Source organism: Mustela putorius, unplaced genomic scaffold, assembly GCF_011764305.1.
Source record: "Mustela putorius furo isolate JIRA1106 unplaced genomic scaffold, ASM1176430v1.1 tig00000721_pilon_pilon_pilon, whole genome shotgun sequence".
Lineage (NCBI taxonomy): Eukaryota > Metazoa > Chordata > Mammalia > Carnivora > Mustelidae > Mustela > Mustela putorius.
In genome coordinates, this window is record NW_025421456.1 from 2,726,046 (window position 1) to 2,743,430 (window position 17,385).

At 34.3% G+C, this 17,385-nt stretch overlaps 1 protein-coding gene across 5 annotated transcripts in view; it reads left to right on the forward strand.

Annotated features, from left to right (window-relative positions):
* KIAA1109 (KIAA1109 ortholog) overlaps positions 1-17,385 on the forward strand; it is a 220,928-nt gene that overhangs the window by 131,424 nt on the left and 72,119 nt on the right. For all 5 annotated transcript variants that reach the window (XM_013053923.2, XM_045083613.1, XM_045083614.1 and 2 more), the window contains 4 exons: positions 3,111-3,317; positions 3,710-3,948; positions 14,141-14,385; positions 17,003-17,108. In XM_013053923.2, the coding sequence (XP_012909377.1) occupies positions 3,111-3,317; positions 3,710-3,948; positions 14,141-14,385; positions 17,003-17,108 (797 nt within the window). The remainder of the gene's footprint in view (positions 1-3,110; positions 3,318-3,709; positions 3,949-14,140; positions 14,386-17,002; positions 17,109-17,385) is intronic.

A 17,385-nucleotide genomic window follows, 5' to 3' on the forward strand; every position in this document is an offset into this window, starting at 1 on the left:
ATATTTAGATTATCTGCATGGCTGTGAATGTATGTAGTTGTTATTTTGTAGCTCTGATGTAGATCCTTTTATAGATTAAAGTTTACTGACATTCAAGGAACACACAGTGGTAAGGGCTACCTTTTGATAATTCACACTTTGTTTTGTTGAAAGATTTTAACACTAGTTATGTGTTGCTTGTACTTTTTTAAAGACACCTCACTGCTAAGATTTATATTATCATAAATCCCTCTTAACATCTGATGTGATAATAGAAACTAAAAAGTTTCACTTGTGTATGAGTTTTCACTAATTACAAAAATAATTATTAACAACTTAATATACGAAAGCATTGACACATCTTAACTATATAGTTTTATTAAGATGAAGAAAGTTAAAAGAAAAATAAGATGAGGAGAGTTTACTACTCTGTTGACATATTTTATGTATGACTTACTATATGCGCTTTTATATTTTGAGTGGCTTGATTTGACCCAAATATATCTGATATTTTGTGGTAGTGATCCATACTGAATGTCAGTAATTTAAATATCCGTTACATGAGTCTTGCATGGAGGTGGAGATAGAGTAGAGATAACGAAGCCCCAGAGTAAATCCTCAGGTTACTCAGTTTATAGAATAGTGAAGGATGGGGCCTGCATTTAAGACTCTGTAGCCTGGACTCAGGAAGTAAAAGAAGATGGGGAAAAAGTACTTGCCTCATTAGGCACTATAGTCATTGTAGCTGATCACAGTAGATCTATCAGAACCTTGTGAGGGTAAAATACCACTTTCAATGAATTCTTTAACAAGATTGTTTGGTCACTTGCCATGAAGTTTTTGTGTATATGAGGCATGTCTAGGGTGCTACATGTTGTTATTGCCTCATTAGGCACTATAGTCATTGTAGCTGATCACAGTAGATCTATCAGAACCTTGTGAGGGTAAAATACCACTTTCAATGAATTCTTTAACAAGATTGTTTGGTCACTTGCCATGAAGTTTTTGTGTATATGAGGCATGTCTAGGGTGCTACATGTTGTTACAGTCTTTTCTTCAGAGAGATTTTGACCACTTCTTTCTTGTGTAAAAGTCTTATATACACTACATACTGTAGGACCTATATTAAGTGACAACTCTCTTCAAGAATGAAATTATGAATAGGTAACTCACCTAGCAGCTTGTAAACTTTAATTCTTCATTCTGGTTCTCCTTATGTCTTTAATATGCATAGTTTGACAGGAATTAAGGTTAATCAGACATCCTCTGTAGTTTTTAGCCTAGTTTGATCAGGATAGGTCTATCATGTTGTCCAGCTAGAAGAACACTCACATTGTAGTGGTAGCCATCGTTTATACAGACTACAGTGTGAATGGGACCCTCTGGTCCTGGACAGCACAACACCTGAAGTCCTTAACATAAGAATTTTCAGTGGAGATAGCATAGTAGGATCCAATGTAAGAGAGCAGTCAGCCCCATTAGCTTTCCATTTTTACTTTTGCTGTATACCTGAAATTCCAGTGTGTTATATGTATGGTTATATAAATGAAATTAATATTTAAGCAGACTTCTATAGATTATAAAGGTAAAAAACAGTGAGATAAGTATAGAATTTTACTGTTGTGACAACAAGATAGAGTTCTTTGTATATTTAGTTTCATTCAGTAGATGGATACTGTTCACAAATAAAAAGTTATTTGCATTTTAGCACCATCTGAGTGTTCTGGCTTATGTTGAAATTGAATTTAAAATGAAATCTCATTTATGACAAAAGTAGCTTTATTTATGATAATGTTTAAGAAAAGATACCAAATTCAATAACTAGTCAGTATCCCCGAATCTACTTTTATGCTGGTTAGACCAATTTCATAGATGACTTTTTTTTTCTAGTCAGTGGATAGTCTCTGAAAAACAGTTGCCTTTGTAGAAGAAAACCATATAGTTCTCCAGTAATTTTTAAAAATTTTATGTAATACTTGGATTTCATTGTTTGTAAATAATCAACACCTCTGATAGAGCCATTATTACACTTCTCAGGGTTTATTTTAATATAAGTTAAATGTGATAAATTGATTGCTTAGATCCTTGAGACTATAAATAAATTCTCAGCAAATCCTCTGCAGTCTAAATAGAGATAAATGTATGTGAACCGAACTGTAGTTAATATGAAATTTGCATTTTATATGTTGTTTGGCTAAAGCTATTTATTTTCAAGAATCCTTTGCCCATTTGAAAGATAATATTTATGTTTGAAGCTATTCTTTTACTAACTGGGCCCTCTGTGGCACAGTTCATTGACATGAACCTTTGCATTCTATGCATGAAAACTGCTTCATCATGGCTTCTGCATACATCACACATTGTCTGTGGAATTCCACAGCTATAGTGGAAGGAGTCATTCCTCTGCTCTACTTCTTTCTGCTTATTGTTTCACAAAATTCAATGAGTGCCACCGTGCTCAATGAACTGTTGTAGGCATTTTAAGCAAGAAAAAAAACCAAGAAAGATAGTATCTCTGCTTTATGTCTATGTCAGTAAAGCTTACTAATTTTTAACTAAGTAGTAGTTGCTTATCATGAAATGGACTTCTAACATTTCTTTGAGACTTGCTGAAAATTTTTAAAAATGGAAAAGACAAGTTAAATTTCTTCCTTCTTGTTAATTTCTTCTAGCATATTAGATGATTGATGAATTCCTTTGATTAGATTCTAAGAAGTATAGTGAGTATTTTGTTAGATATTCAGCATCTATGCTTTCTTAGTGGTTACACATATCCCTAAAAGAAGCTGGGGACAAAAAGAGGAGTTCTGAATGGAGGAAAAATAAAGATGGAATTTTGTGTGTTGTATACATGTAGTATGTCAGTGTTCATTCTTTTACTTATAAGCACATACATCTTTTCTTCCATAAACTGTTAAGATGTAGAATGGTTTTCAATGAAAATAATATAAAATAAATATATTTCAATGTTTTTATAAAATATTTCCTCAATATATGATTTAAATGCATGAAAAATCTTAAGTCATTTAGTTCATTGAATGATTTAAAAGCATTGTCTTACTCTGAAAATACTTTTTCAACACTACTCTTTACTTGGCTGTCTTTTAATGCTCCTCCTTCTTTATTAATAGAACTGTAGTGAAATGTAGTATTGCCAAGTCACAAGCCCTTTACAGTGCTCAGAGAGGGTTGAAGACTAACAATGCTGCCGTGTTCAAAGTAGGAGCTATCAGCATCAACATTCCCCAGCACCCTGCCACCTTACATAGCATGATGGTTCGAAGTTCCCACCAACTATCTAAGCAGATCTCAGATCTTATCAGACAGCCTTCTACAGCGTAAGTTATTTCTTCAAGTTCTCTGGTTCTATGTAATACTTTAAATTGGTCTTTGGTGTGTTAACAGTAGGTTAGAGGAAGTAGTAAAGTGCACAATGCTTAAGTCATAGAATTTGAAATCAAACATGAGTCTTAACTCTAGTTTCAAATTAACGATATGATTGGCCTTGATAGTATAATATTCATTTGTATTTTTATTATTTCTTGTTTACTTTTCTAGATCATCATTTTTCTGTGGCTTTTTTTTAGGAAGTCTTAAGGTGGTCTGGTATGAGAAGACCTCTGTATACAGTTAATTTTCACTATTTTTCATTATGAATTCTAGTAATTTCATAGAATAATATGGTAGCTGTTCTAATTACATATTTTTAAGTGATTTTTTTGTTTTATAGCCCACAGCCTATGAAAGAAGATATTGCAACACCCCTACCTTCTGAAAAAACTCCAACAAGTGTTAATCAAACTCCTATCGAAACAAATGAATTTCCTCAGTTACCTGAAGGTTTAGAAAAGAAGCCCATTGTTCTTAAATTCAGTGCCATGTTAGATGGTATAGCCATTGGAGCAGCACTTTTACCATCTCTGAAAGCAGAATACAAAATGGGAAGAATGAGAAGTCATGGGATGACAGGTAACAATGAATTCAGTCTCTTAAAATTTATGATTGGTTTGAAAAGTTAGTAATATTTTGATGAAAAGTACTTTTTGTTTTGAAGATACTATAGTAAAATTTAAATAATTTTAATGAGAACACTTTTAAATTTCATTAATGATGTTCTTCAGTCAGGTAAAAAATACCAGTTACATATTCCTTGAATGGCCAGCAGGGACCCTTTTTTTATTTGAACTCTTCAGAGCTATTCAACTATTGAGGCCATTTCTTTTTTTTCTTTGTTTTTTTTTTTATTATAATTTTTTATTTTGTATAAACATATATTTTTATCCCCAGGGGTACAGGTCTGTGAATCACCAGGTTTACACACTTCACAGCACTCACCAAAGGACATACCCTCCCCAATGTCCATAATCCCACCCCCTTCTCCCAAACCCCCTCCCCCCAGCAACCCTCAGTTTGTTTTGTGAGATCAAGAGTCACTTATGGTTTGTCTCCCTCCCAACCCCATCTTGTTTCATTGATTCTTCTCCTACCCACTTAAGCCCCCATGTTGCATCACCACTTCCTCATATCAGGGAGATCATATGATAGTTGTCTTTCTCTGCTTGACTTATTTCACTAAGCATGATACGCTCTAGTTCCATCCATGTTGTCGCAAATGGCAAGATTTCATTTGTTTTTTTTTTTTTTAAGACTTTATTTATCAGAGAGAGAGAGGGGGAGAGAGCAAGCACAGGCAGACAGAATGGCAGGCAGAGGCAGAGGGAAAAGCAGGCTCCCTGCTGAGCAAGGAGCCTGATGTGGGACTCGATCCCAGGACGCTGAGATCATGACCTGAGCCAAAGGCAGCCGCTTAACCAACTGAGCCACCCAGGCGTCACAAGATTTCATTTCTTTTGATGGCTGCATAGTATTCCATTGTGTATATATACCACATCTTCTTTATCCATTCATCTGTTGATGGACATCTAGGTTCTTTCCATAGTTTGGCTATTGTGGACATTGCTGCTATAAACATTCGGGTGCACATGTCCCGTTGGATCACTACGTTTGTATCTTTAGGGTAAATACCCAATAGTGCAATTGCTGGGTCATAGGGCAGTTCTATTTTCAACATTTTGAGGAACCTCCATGCTGTTTTCCAGAGTGGCTGCACCAGCTTGCATTCCCACCAACAGTGTAGGAGGGTTCCCCTTTCTCCGCATCCTCGCCAGCATCTGTCATTTCCTGACTTGATTTTAGCCATTCTGACTGGTGTGAGGTGATATCTCATTGTGGTTTTGATTTGTATTTCCCTGATGCCGAGTGATATGGAGCACTTTTTCATGTGTCTGTTGGCCATCTGGATGTCTTCTTTGCAGAAATGTCTGTTCATGTCCTCTGCCCATTTCTTGATTGGATTATTTGTTCTTTGGGTGTTTAGTTTGCTAAGTTCTTTATAGATTTTGGACACTAGTCCTTTATCTGATATGTCGTTTGCAAATACCTTCTCCCATTCTGTCAGTTGTCTTTTGATTTTGTTAACTGTTTCCTTTGCTGTACAAAAGCTTTTGATCTTGATGAAATCCTAATAGTTCATTTTTGCCCTTGCTTCCCTTGCCTTTGGCGATGTTCCTAGGAAGATGTTGCTGCGGCTGAGGTACAAGAGGTTGCTGCCTGTGTTCTCCTTAAGGATTTTGATGGATTCCTTTTGCACATTGAGGTCCTTCATCCCTTTTGAGTCTATCTTCGTGTGTGGTGTAAGGAAATGGTCCAATTTCATTTTTCTGCATGTGGCTGTCCAATTTTCCCAACACCATTTATTGAAGAGGCTGTCTTTTTTCCATTGGACATTCTTTCCTGCTTTGTCGAAGATGAGTTGACCATAGAGTTGAGGGTCTATTTCTGGGCTCTCTATTCTGTTCCATTGATCCAAGTGTCTGTTTTTGTGCCAGTACCATGCTGTCTTGATGATGACAGCTTTGTAATAGAGCTTGAAGTCCGGAATTGTGATGCCACCATCGTTGGTTTTCTTTTTCAATATCCCTTTGGCTATTCGAGGTCTTTTCTGGTTCCATATAAATTTTAGCATTATTTGTTCCATTTCTTTGAAAAAGATGGATGGTACTTTGATAGGAATCGCATTAAATGTGTAGATTGCTTTAGGTAGCATAGACATTTTCACAATATTTATTCTTCCAATCCAGGAGCATGGAACATTTTTCCATTTCTTTGTGTCTTCCTCAATTTCTTTCATGAGTACTTTATAGTTTTCAGAGTATAGATTCTGTGCCTCTTTGGTTAGGTTTATTCTTAGGTATCTTATGGTTTTGGGTGCAATTGTAAATGGGATTGACTCCTTAATTTCTCTTTCTTCTGTCTTGCTGTTGGTGTAGAGAAATGCAACTGATTTCTGTGCATTGATTTTATATCCTGACACTTTACTGAATTCCTGTATAAGTTCTAGCAGTTTTGGAGTGGAGTCTTTTGGGTTTTCTACATATAGTATCATATCATCTGCGAAGAGTGATAATTTGACTTCTTCTTTGCCGATTTGGATGCCTTTAATTTTTTTTTGTTGTCTGATTGCTGAGGCTAGGACCTCTAGTACTATGTTGAATAGCAGTAGTGATAATGGACATCCCTGCCGTGTTCCTGACCTTAGCGGAAAAGCTTTCAGTTTTTATCCATTGAGAATGATATTTGAGGTGGGTTTTTCATAGATGGCTTTGATGATATTGAGGTATGTGCCCTCTATCCCTACACTTTGAAGAGTTTTGATCAGGAAGGGATGCTGTACTTTGTGAAATGCTTTTTCAGCATCTATTGAGAGTATCATATGTTTCTTGTTCTTTCTTTTATTGATGTGTTGTATCACATTGACTGATTTGCGGATGTTGAACCAACCTTGCAGCCCTGGAATAAATCCCACTTGGTCGTGGTGAATAATCTTTTTAATGTACTGTTGAATCCTATTGGGTAGTATTTTGGTGAGTATTTTCGCATCTGTGTTCATCAAGGATATTGGTCTATAGCTCTCTTTTTTTGATGGGATCCTTGTCTGGTTTTGGGATCAAGGTGATGCTGGCCTCATAAAATGAGTTTGGAAGATTTCCTTCCATTTCTATTTTTTGGAACAGTTTCAGGAGAATAGGAATTAGTTCTTCTTTAAATGTTTGGTAGAATTCCCCCGGGAAGCCGTCTGGCCCTGGGCTTTTGTTTGTTTGGAGATTTTTAATGACTGTTTCAATCTCCTTACTGGTTATGGGTCTGTTCCGGCTTTCTATTTCTTTCTGGTTCAGTTGTGGTAGTTTATATGTTTCTAGGAATGCATCCATTTCTTCCAGATTGTCAAATTTATTGGCGTAGAGTTGCTCATAGTATATTCTTATAATAGTTTCTATTTCTTAGGTGTTAGTTGTGATCTCTCCTCTTTCATTCATGATTTTATTTATTTGGGTCCTTTCTCTTTTCTTTTTGATAAGTCAGGCCAGGGGGTTATCAATTTTATTAATTCTTTCAAAGAACCAGCTCCTATTTTCGTTGATTTGTTCTATTGTTTTTTTGGTTTCTATTTCATCTATTTCTGCTCTGATCCTTATGATTTCTCTTCTCTTGCTGGGCTTAGGGTTGGTTTCTTGTTCTTTCTCCAGCTCCTTTAGGTGTAGAGTTGGGTTGTGTACCTGAGACCTTTCTTGTTTCTTGAGAAAGGCTTGTACCGCTATATATTTTCCTCTCAAGACTGCCTTTGTTGTGTCCCACAGATTTTGAACCGTTGTATTTTCATTATCATTTGTTTCCATGATTTTTTTCAATTCTTCTTTAATTTCCCGGTTGACCCATTCATTCTTTAGAAGGATGCTGTTTAGTCTCCATGTATTTGGGTTCTTTCCAAACTTCCTTTTGTGGTTGAGTTCTAGCTTTAGAGCATTGTGGTCTGAAAATATGCAGGGAATGATCCCAATCTTTTGATACCGGTTGAGTCCTGATTTAGGACCGAGGATGTGATCTATTCTGGAGAATGTTCCATGTGCACTAGAGAAGAATGTGTATTCCGTTGCTTTGGGATGAAATGTTCTGAATATATCTGTGATGTCCATCTGGTCCAGTGTGTCGTTTAAGGCCTTTATTTCCTTGTTGATCTTTTGCTTGGATGATCTTTCCATTTCAGAGAGGGGAGTGTTAAAGTCCCCTACTATTATTGTATTATTGTTTATGTGTTTCTTTGATTTTGTTATTAATTGATTTATATAGTTGGCTGCTCCCACGTTGGGGGCATAGATATTTAAAATTGTTAAATCTTCTTGTTGGACAGACCCTTTGAGTATGATATAGTGTCCTTCCTCATCTCTTATTATAGTCTTTGGCTTAAAATCTAATTGATCTGATATAAGGATTGCCACTCCTGCTTTCTTCTGATGTCCATTAGCATGGTAAATTCTTTTCCACCCCCTCACTTTAAATCTGGAGGTGTCTTCGGGCTTAAAATGAGTTTCTTGAAGGCAACATATAGATGGGTTTTGTTTTTTTATCCATTCTGATACCCTGTGTCTTTTGACAGGGGCATTTAGCCCATTCACATTCAGGGTAACTATTGAGAGATATGAATTTAGTGCCATTGTATTTCCTGTAAGGTTACTGTTACTGTATATTGTCTCTGTTCCTTTCTGATCTACCACTTGTAGGCTCTCTCTTTACTTAGAGGACCCCTTTCAATATTTCCTGTAGAGCTGGTTTGGTGTTTGCAAATTCTTTCAGTTTTTGTTTGTCCTGGAAGCTTTTAATCTCTCCTTCTATTTTCAATGATAGCCTAACTGGATATAGTATTCTTGGCTGCATGTTCTTCTCGTTTAGTGCTCTGAAAATATCATGCCAGCTCTTTCTGGCCTGCCAGGTCTCTGTCGGTAAGTCTGCTGCCAATCTAATATTTTTACCATTGTATGTTACAGACTTCTTTTCCCGGGCTGCTTTCAGGATTTTCTCTTTGTCACTGAGACTTGTAAATTTTACTATTATGTGACGGGGTGTGGGCCTATTTTTATTGATTTTGAGGGGCGTTCTCTTAACCTACTGAATTTTGATGCTCGTTCCCTTTGCCATATTGGGGAAATTCTCCCCAATAATTCTCTCCAGTATACCTTTTGCTCCCCTCTCTTTTTCTTCTTCTTCTGGAATCCCAATTATTCTAATGTTGTTTCGTCTTATGGTGTCACTTATCTCTCGAATTCTCCCCTCGTGGTCCAGTAGCTGTTTGTCCCTCTTTTGCTCAGCTTCTTTATTCTCTGTCATTTGGTCTTCTATATCACTAATTCTTTCTTCTGCCTCATTTATCCTAGCAGTGAGAGCCTCCATTTTTGATTGCACCTCATTAATAGCTTTTTTGATTTCAACTTGGTTAGATTTTAGTTCTTTTATTTCTCCAGAAAGGGCTTTTATATCTCCTGAGAGGGTTTCTCTAATATCTTCCATGCCTTTTTGAGCCCGGCTAGAACCTTGAGAATTGTCATTCTGAACTCTAGATTTGACATATTACCAATGTCTGTATTGATTAGGTCCTTAGCCTTCGGTACTGCCTCTTGTTCTTTTTTGTGTGTTGAATTTTTCTGTCTTGTCATTTTGTCCAGATAAGAGTATATGAAGGAGCAAGTAAAATACTAAAAGGGTGGCAACAACCCCAGTAAAATATGCTTTAACCAAATAGAAGAGATCCCAAATCGTGAGGGGGGAGAAAGGGGATAAAAAGAGGTTCAAAAAGGAAAAAAAAAAAAAAGAAAAGAAAAGAAAAGAATTTAAAAAAAAGAAAACAAATAAGAAAAATATAAAAAAGAAAAAACATATATATAACTATTGAGGCCATTTCTAATCAAACTTAAGTTAAATCAATTTCCACATTTGTTCATTTCTTTATAGTCTGAATAGCTTGGTTTATTTTCTCATTGGTGAATTGAGTGCAAATCAGAGGTTATTTGGCTTCTTCAAAATAGCTACTTTTATAAGATATTGTGATCCTTCTGTATTCTCTCCAAAAATTTTTTGCTGCTGTATTTTTATTCTGGAACTTACCATATATAAAAAGCATGTAAATTATATACACACAGTTTCAAGAATAATTAACTGTGACCTTACCTACCAATTACACAAACTAAGAATGAAAACATTACCAGTACTGTGAAGGCTCCTTCAGAGAATATTATCATTACCAGATTTTCTTCAAGACTCTTAATGGAATAACCACTAACATTAATTTTGTGTTACCCATTCCTTTGCTTTTCTCTATAGTTTTACCATGTATGTATATGCTCATAAATGTCTTATGTTTTGAACTTTATTTGTATGAACTCCCACTAATATATTTTTTTAATTGGAAAATTTTTGCTGTACATTTTGCTTGAGATTTATCTGTTCATTCATGTATCTGTGGTTCATTCAATTTTCACTGATACCTAATAGTCCGTTAAGTGATTATATTACAACTTAGCTACTCTACTGTCTATGGATCTTTGGCTCATTTTATATTTTTGCTATTACAGTTCTCACATACATCTCTTAGTACATATGCATGAGTTTCTCGATATTTACTTAAGAGTGGTACAGCTAGATTGTAGGGTAAATGCATCCTCAATTTTATTAGAAAGTACAAAACTGTTTCCCAAAGTACTTGTGTTCACCAGTATTCACTGTCCTTCCTGTATTAGATAAGAATTCCCATTATTGCACATCCTTGTCAACAGTTGGTATATTCTCACTTTTAAATTTTTGCTTTGTTTGGTAAATGTGGAATGGTATTTTACTGCGATGTTAATTTATATTTCTTTAATTAAGCTGATTTTTTATTAAGATATTATTATATGTTTTCTTTTATGAAGTGCCTGTTGATGGTTATTGTTTTTTGCCCATTGTACCATTGAATCATTTGTATTTTTTTTTTTTTTGTCCACAGGAATTCTTTATATGTTTTATGTTATCCTTCTAATATTATAAGTTTAACATACATTTTCATCTCATTAGAGGCTTATTTCACTTTATTGTCTTTTGAACAATAAATATTCTTAATTTTAAAGTAATTGAATTACCAGTATTTTCTTGGGTGATATGTATTTTTATATCTTAAAGAATACCTTATCTTCTCAGGATTATGAAGCTATTCTCTTATGTTTTCTGTTAAATGTTTTTTAATGTTTCTTTTTAAGTTTTTAGTCTATATGGAATTATTTTTTTCTTTAATTTGATGTGCATTTGTCTAATCAGTTACTGCACCATCAGTTACTGACTGATCTGTCCTTTTTTTCCGTTGATACATAGTCCATTATTGTTATCTCTTAAGTGCTGATATATGTTGGATCTGTTTCAAAGCTCTTTATTATGCTTCATTGTCCTATTTGTACCACCTATTTACAGTCTCATATTGCTATCTGACATTCCCTTTTTAAGGAGTTATCTTGGTTATTTTTAATTACTCCTTCATCTTCATTTTAGAAGTCAGTTTGTCAAGTTCTTTGAAGAAGCCTATTTGGATTCTTACAAGGATTTTATTAAATCCATAGATTTACTTGGGGAGAATTGAGAATATAAGATTCTATTTACTTGACAGAGAGCACAAGCAGGGTGAGTGGCAGGCAGAGGGAGATTAAGAGGGAGAAACAGGCTCCCGCTGAGCAGGGAGCCCAGTGTGGGGCTCTATCCCAAATCACAGCCTGAGCCTGAGTCGAAGTCAGATGTTTAACCCAGGCAGAGAATTGACAATATTGATTAATACTGAGAATTGATATTGTCTCTTTAGGTCTTCTCCAGTGTTTTTCTACAAAATTTATAATAAAATATTTCAACCTAATGTTTTTGTGCCTCTGTTACAAAATAAAATTATTTGCATAAATTCCTAGGTACCTTATGTTATTGTTATTGTTTAGTTAGTACAAATGGGATATTTTGTAAAATGGCATTTTCTAATCTCGTGGTAAGATGTACAAATGCGTTTGATCCTTTTATGTTAATTTTATATTCACCGCCATAGTGAACTTTTTTTATTGCTAATAAGATTCTTTGGAGTTTCCTAAGTAGATACTTGTACCATTTGCAAATGATACTTTTGTTTCTTCCTTTCTAGTCCTTAAGATTTTTTATTTCTTTTTTTTTATGGTGCTCTGCTCTAATGTTCAGAAAAGGAGATATTGTGGGCATCCTTTTCTTACTCTTATTTCTTAAAGAAATCAATATTTCATCAATGAATGTGAAGTTTGCTATAAGGTTTTTCTAGATTCCCTTTATCAGGGAATTTAAGAAAATTGACTTTTATTCTTAGTGTGTTAAGTGTTTCTATGAAGAGAAACTGGTGAATATTATCAGATGATTTTTTCCTACATCTATTGAAATTAAAATGTTTTTTCTCCTTTATACCATTAATGTAAGTTGTATTACTAATTTAAACATGTGCATACGTAGACATATATAAATATATAAGAATACACATATGTATTTATATTTACATGTATATCTTTATTCCTACTCCTAACATTTTAACTTTTCTTTATTGAGAGGGATTTTTCTGAACATCAAGATCTTTCTATTACTAGAAAGAGAAGCATTATGAAGGGAGTTTCCAGATTTAGCAGTCAGAAGTATTAGGCCTTCAGCTGTTGGGTTGACAATAAATTGGGCTCATCTTGGCCATTTTTTCCAGGGCATCCATGTAATATAAGATTCAACAAAGACAGTAGGTCAAAAGCCAAATAAGCAGTTGGAACTAGGAAGATATGAATATTTAGGAGCAAAGTAAATGTAGTATCAAATATCCAGACAGATAGGAACACATAGTTTTTCTCGAAATGAAGAAAAGGGACAAAAATAGCAACAGAATGACTATACTAGTGATGAGGGATGACCTGAGGCCTAGGATTACTTCAGTCTTGATGTTTGTACTTGGTAATGCTGGTGGTAGTAGTAGAAATGGTAATTACTGTGGTAGCCACCACCTTTCATCCTGCAAGTGATAGTCACTGAGTTGCCTGGTTGGAAGTTAGTAAGAAGTTAAAGCAGTCATGATCTGTCTGGTCACTCACAGTTGTATACAACATTTGGTGAAGGAACTTTTTTCTGTTTATGCCTAACTCATTTCAAGTATAAACATTATTATATAGCTAGTGAATATAGTGAATGTAATACATGAGTGATCTTTTACTAGTATTTTAAAAAAAGAAAATTATTTCTGACACAATTGAGAGTACTAAGCATATTTGTTAAAGTATAATATGTATATAGGCAAAATAGACTAATGATGTTTGAGTGGAGAGAATTGGTAATGTATAGAACAGTTTAAGACTTAATCTCAGGAAACAAACTGAGGGTTGCTGGCGGGGAGTGGTGTGGGAGGGTTGGGATGGCTGGGTTATGGACACTGGGGAGGGTATATGGTGTGGTGAGTGCTGTGAATTGTGTAAGACTGATGAATCATAGTCCTGTACTCCTGAAACAAATAATACAGTATATGTGTTAAAAAAGAACAGTGTAAGACTTTGTTGGTTGCAAAGGAGCATGTGTGTATACATTACACAGTATATACAATGGGTGATAATAGATCTTGATTTTAACAAGGCTTTTTCTACTCCTTAATACCTTCATAAATAGCTGGAGAAATATGGCTTGAATAATACTATAGATTGTATATTTATAATTATTTGAACAATTGCATGCCAAATTATTGATTTACGTGTTTAGAACCAGCAGTAGTTTTAGTAAACTGAAACTCATAACATATCCTTATTTGGTATATGGTCCTGTTAATAATTACTGTTAAGGTCAAAAATATATGTGTTGGCATAATTTTATACCTGGTGAATATTTTCAGTGAGTACGAAGATTTGATAGTTTTCACTGAATCAGTGACAGGAGCCTAGCTGTTAGGTGCTGACTTCTCTGCTAATAAAGCAGAATGAATGTGAATATGGATGAGAATTTTTTTACACTTAATTTCTCTTGTTATAACTCTTCTTTGACAAAGATAGTTTCTTTCTGTTCTACCTTCTGTGAAATAAAGATCATTAGTAGGTGTTTCTCTGGCACTTTGTAGGCTTAGTAAATAATACTTTCTGGCTTAATAATACTGACTATCATATCCATGCATATATCTAAGGATTTGTTTTATTTGGGATATGAATGCATTTTTTTAGAAATCATTTTTTGAACAAAGGAGTGAATGAGCACTGAACAAAGTAACTTTTCTTATGTCTTACAGGTGCACAGACAAGGTTTACATTTGAGCTGCCAAATCACAGATTACGTTTTACTTCAAAAGTTTCTGCCACAGACATGTCAACCATTCCTCCTTCTGCCAGCCTCAACCTTCCTCCTGTTACTATGTCAGGGAAATACATAATGGAAGAACATGATAGTTATTCAGATCAGGTGTGGAGTATTGATGAACTACCTTCTAAACAAGGGTACTATTTACAGGGGAATTATCTACGTTGTGTGGCAGAAGTAAGTACTTTTTAATTCCTTTATGCTTTGTCATTTAGGAGGCTTGAAGCTTTAGGTCTAACTTTCAAGACAGATCATTAAATCATTTATTCTTATAGAATTTTATACCAAATCTGGGGTATGTGTATGTACACATGTGTGTATATTTCTCTCTATAGTTTCACGTAAATATGCTTTTTTTATTAGTCATCTTTGAATTTGTATTTCTTACATTAGGTTTCATATCTTTCTTGTTAATACTTTATGGTTCATTTGGTTATAAAAAAGCTAATAGCACTTATATGCATTGACTTGTATAATACTTCAATCAATCCTAAGAGGCATATATATTTGTTCTCATTTTGTAAGTGAAAAAACTGAGGTTTCAGAAGGTTACATGATTCTTCAGGAAGACACAATCTTTTTTTCATATTTATTAACAATCTAAAGGTCATACAAATAAAATAATTACAGTTGAATTCAGACTAATTTCTTTACTAAGGGAAGTTGAAAACCAGCACACATGATTCAGTCATTATTTTTTCACTTTATATTGTTATAACTGTGATAAGTTTAAAAAACCTTCTGATTAATGTTTTTTACTTGATTTGTGGTAAGCAAGTCATCTGTTATTATGCTAATATAATACAGCAGAAAGTTAAAGCTGAAGGGAAATAAATAACTTTCCCTAAATCTTTCCACAGTCAGATGAGCAACGTAGAATTCTTACACAGTGTGGGTCTCAGCTTTCTTTGTCAGTTTGTCAGAAACAATTGCAACGTTATCAAAAAGCAATTTTCTAACTATTTCTTTTGTAAGTTTTATTCGCTAGAATGTAAAGCATCTGTGAGAATGCTGTTTGAGTTCTTTGCTAGAAATATTAGAGCTATGGGAGATATTTAAGTTTGGTTTACCTTCTTTAGACTCTGCTTAACCTGCCACCTCTCTAAGGGTTAGGATTTCTTTATGTGAAAAATGAGTATACAAAAAAAATAGTGTACAAAATTCTAGAAGTCAGGTATTTATTTAAAAGGTAGATTATAAAGCATATTTTGTTTGTGTTTTCTATTCTGAAAAAGAAGTGCTTCAAACTCTAGCAATACTATTCTTAATGCCTCATTTGACAGAAAATAAAACAAATCCGATGCAGTATGTTGCATAATTCCCTACTAATATTGGCTATTAGTGAGGTATAAAGTTTGTAATTGGGGAAGAACACTAACCCAGATTTGCTAAGAATACAAACTCTTGAAAGAATCTAAAGTTGCATTCCTCAGACAGTTGCCTGTTTCACTATGGCTTAAAATAAATACACATGAAAATCATCTTAGCCCATTCTGTACTACTATACAAAATAAAAAGTGACTGGTACAACTTAGACTTTATGTGAATTCTCATTTAAGTAAAGACTACTAAATCTATTTTGCTTTCTTAATTTTTTTTTAGCCTGAATATATGTGGTGTATTAAAGTACACAATCACAGTGAGATATACTTGTCTTTTTAAAAATTTTTTAAATTTCTTTTCAGTGTACCAGAATTCATTGTTTATGCACCACACCCAGTGTTCCATACAATACGTGCCCTCCATAATACCCACCACCAGGTGCACCCGAACTTCCATCCTCCACCCCTTCAAAACCCTCATATTGTTTTTCAGAGTCCATAGTCTCTCATGGTTCGTCTCCACCTCTACTTTCCCCCAACTCCCATCTCCTTTCCATCTCTCCTGTGTCCTCCATGTTATTTCTTATGCTCCACAAATAAGTGAAACCATATGATATTTGACTCTCTCTGCTTGACTTATTTCACTCAGCATAATCTCTTCCAGTCCCTTCCATGTTGATGCAAAAGTTGAGTATTCATCCTTTCTGATGGAGGCATAATACTCCATAGTGTATATGGACCACGTCTTCCTTATCCATTCGTCCGTTGAAGGGCATCTTGGTTCTTTCACAGTTTGGCAACTGTGGCCATTGCTGCTAACAAAGTGGCAAGTCTGAAGCATTTGTCTTACTCATAAGGGTGTTTCAGCTTATCTTTACTATAATACTCAGCTTCAGTTCTTCCCAGAAATCTTACATTTTATACTAATTATAGAGATGTATGAAAGCTGGTTGAATATATCTGATTTGCTATTTCATGCGAATGTTAGCCTCATAAGAGCCATGATTTTGTTGTTTTTATTCACAGCTAAGTCCTTAACATCTAATGATGTACAAAGTAGATGGTCCTTATTTGAATGTGCAAATAAATTTACTTTCATGGGTAATGATACTTGTCCATGGTTCTACCACTAACTATAATAGTAGTCATTGAAAATAAAAAGTACTCTAGACAAAATTTCAGTATTGAGATTAGCAGGTTACATAAAGTATAAATTTCATTCACTCTCAAAAGGTAGAAAAAAGATACTTTATTAGCTCCTGTTATTAAAAAAAAATTAAGGAATGGCCCATAATAATGTCAGACCAGTGGATATTGGGCAATCTGAATATTTTTTTATCCTTTTTTTCAAATAATATATCAATAGTTCATTGTTTTTCTTCAGAGTTTGGGATGACCTATGTGAGCAAAAGAGGTATTTACAACAAATATAGTGAGTATTGTTAATCTAATATTCTGATTTTGCTTGGCAGGTTGGTTCCTTTGAACATAATCTCACAACTGATCTTCTAAACCATTTGGTATTTGTACAGAAAGTGTTCATGAAGGAAGTTAATGAAGTAATACAGAAAGTTTCTGGTAAGATAATCTGGTACCTTGTAATATAGAGTTTTGAGCAGATTTTTATTCTCAATGGGTCCATGATGTTTCATTTATCTGTGGTATGAGTATTGATCCTATCATTTAGATATAGTTTTTGAGTAACTCCCTAAAACTCTGCATTCCTTTTTTGGCTTTTCCACCTACAGATTCTTTTGCTTATTACTTTTGTCATTGTATAATGTATACATTTACGATTTATAAATTTTACAAAGCTCCTTTATGCTTCTTCCCCACCCCCACAAGAAGAGCTAAC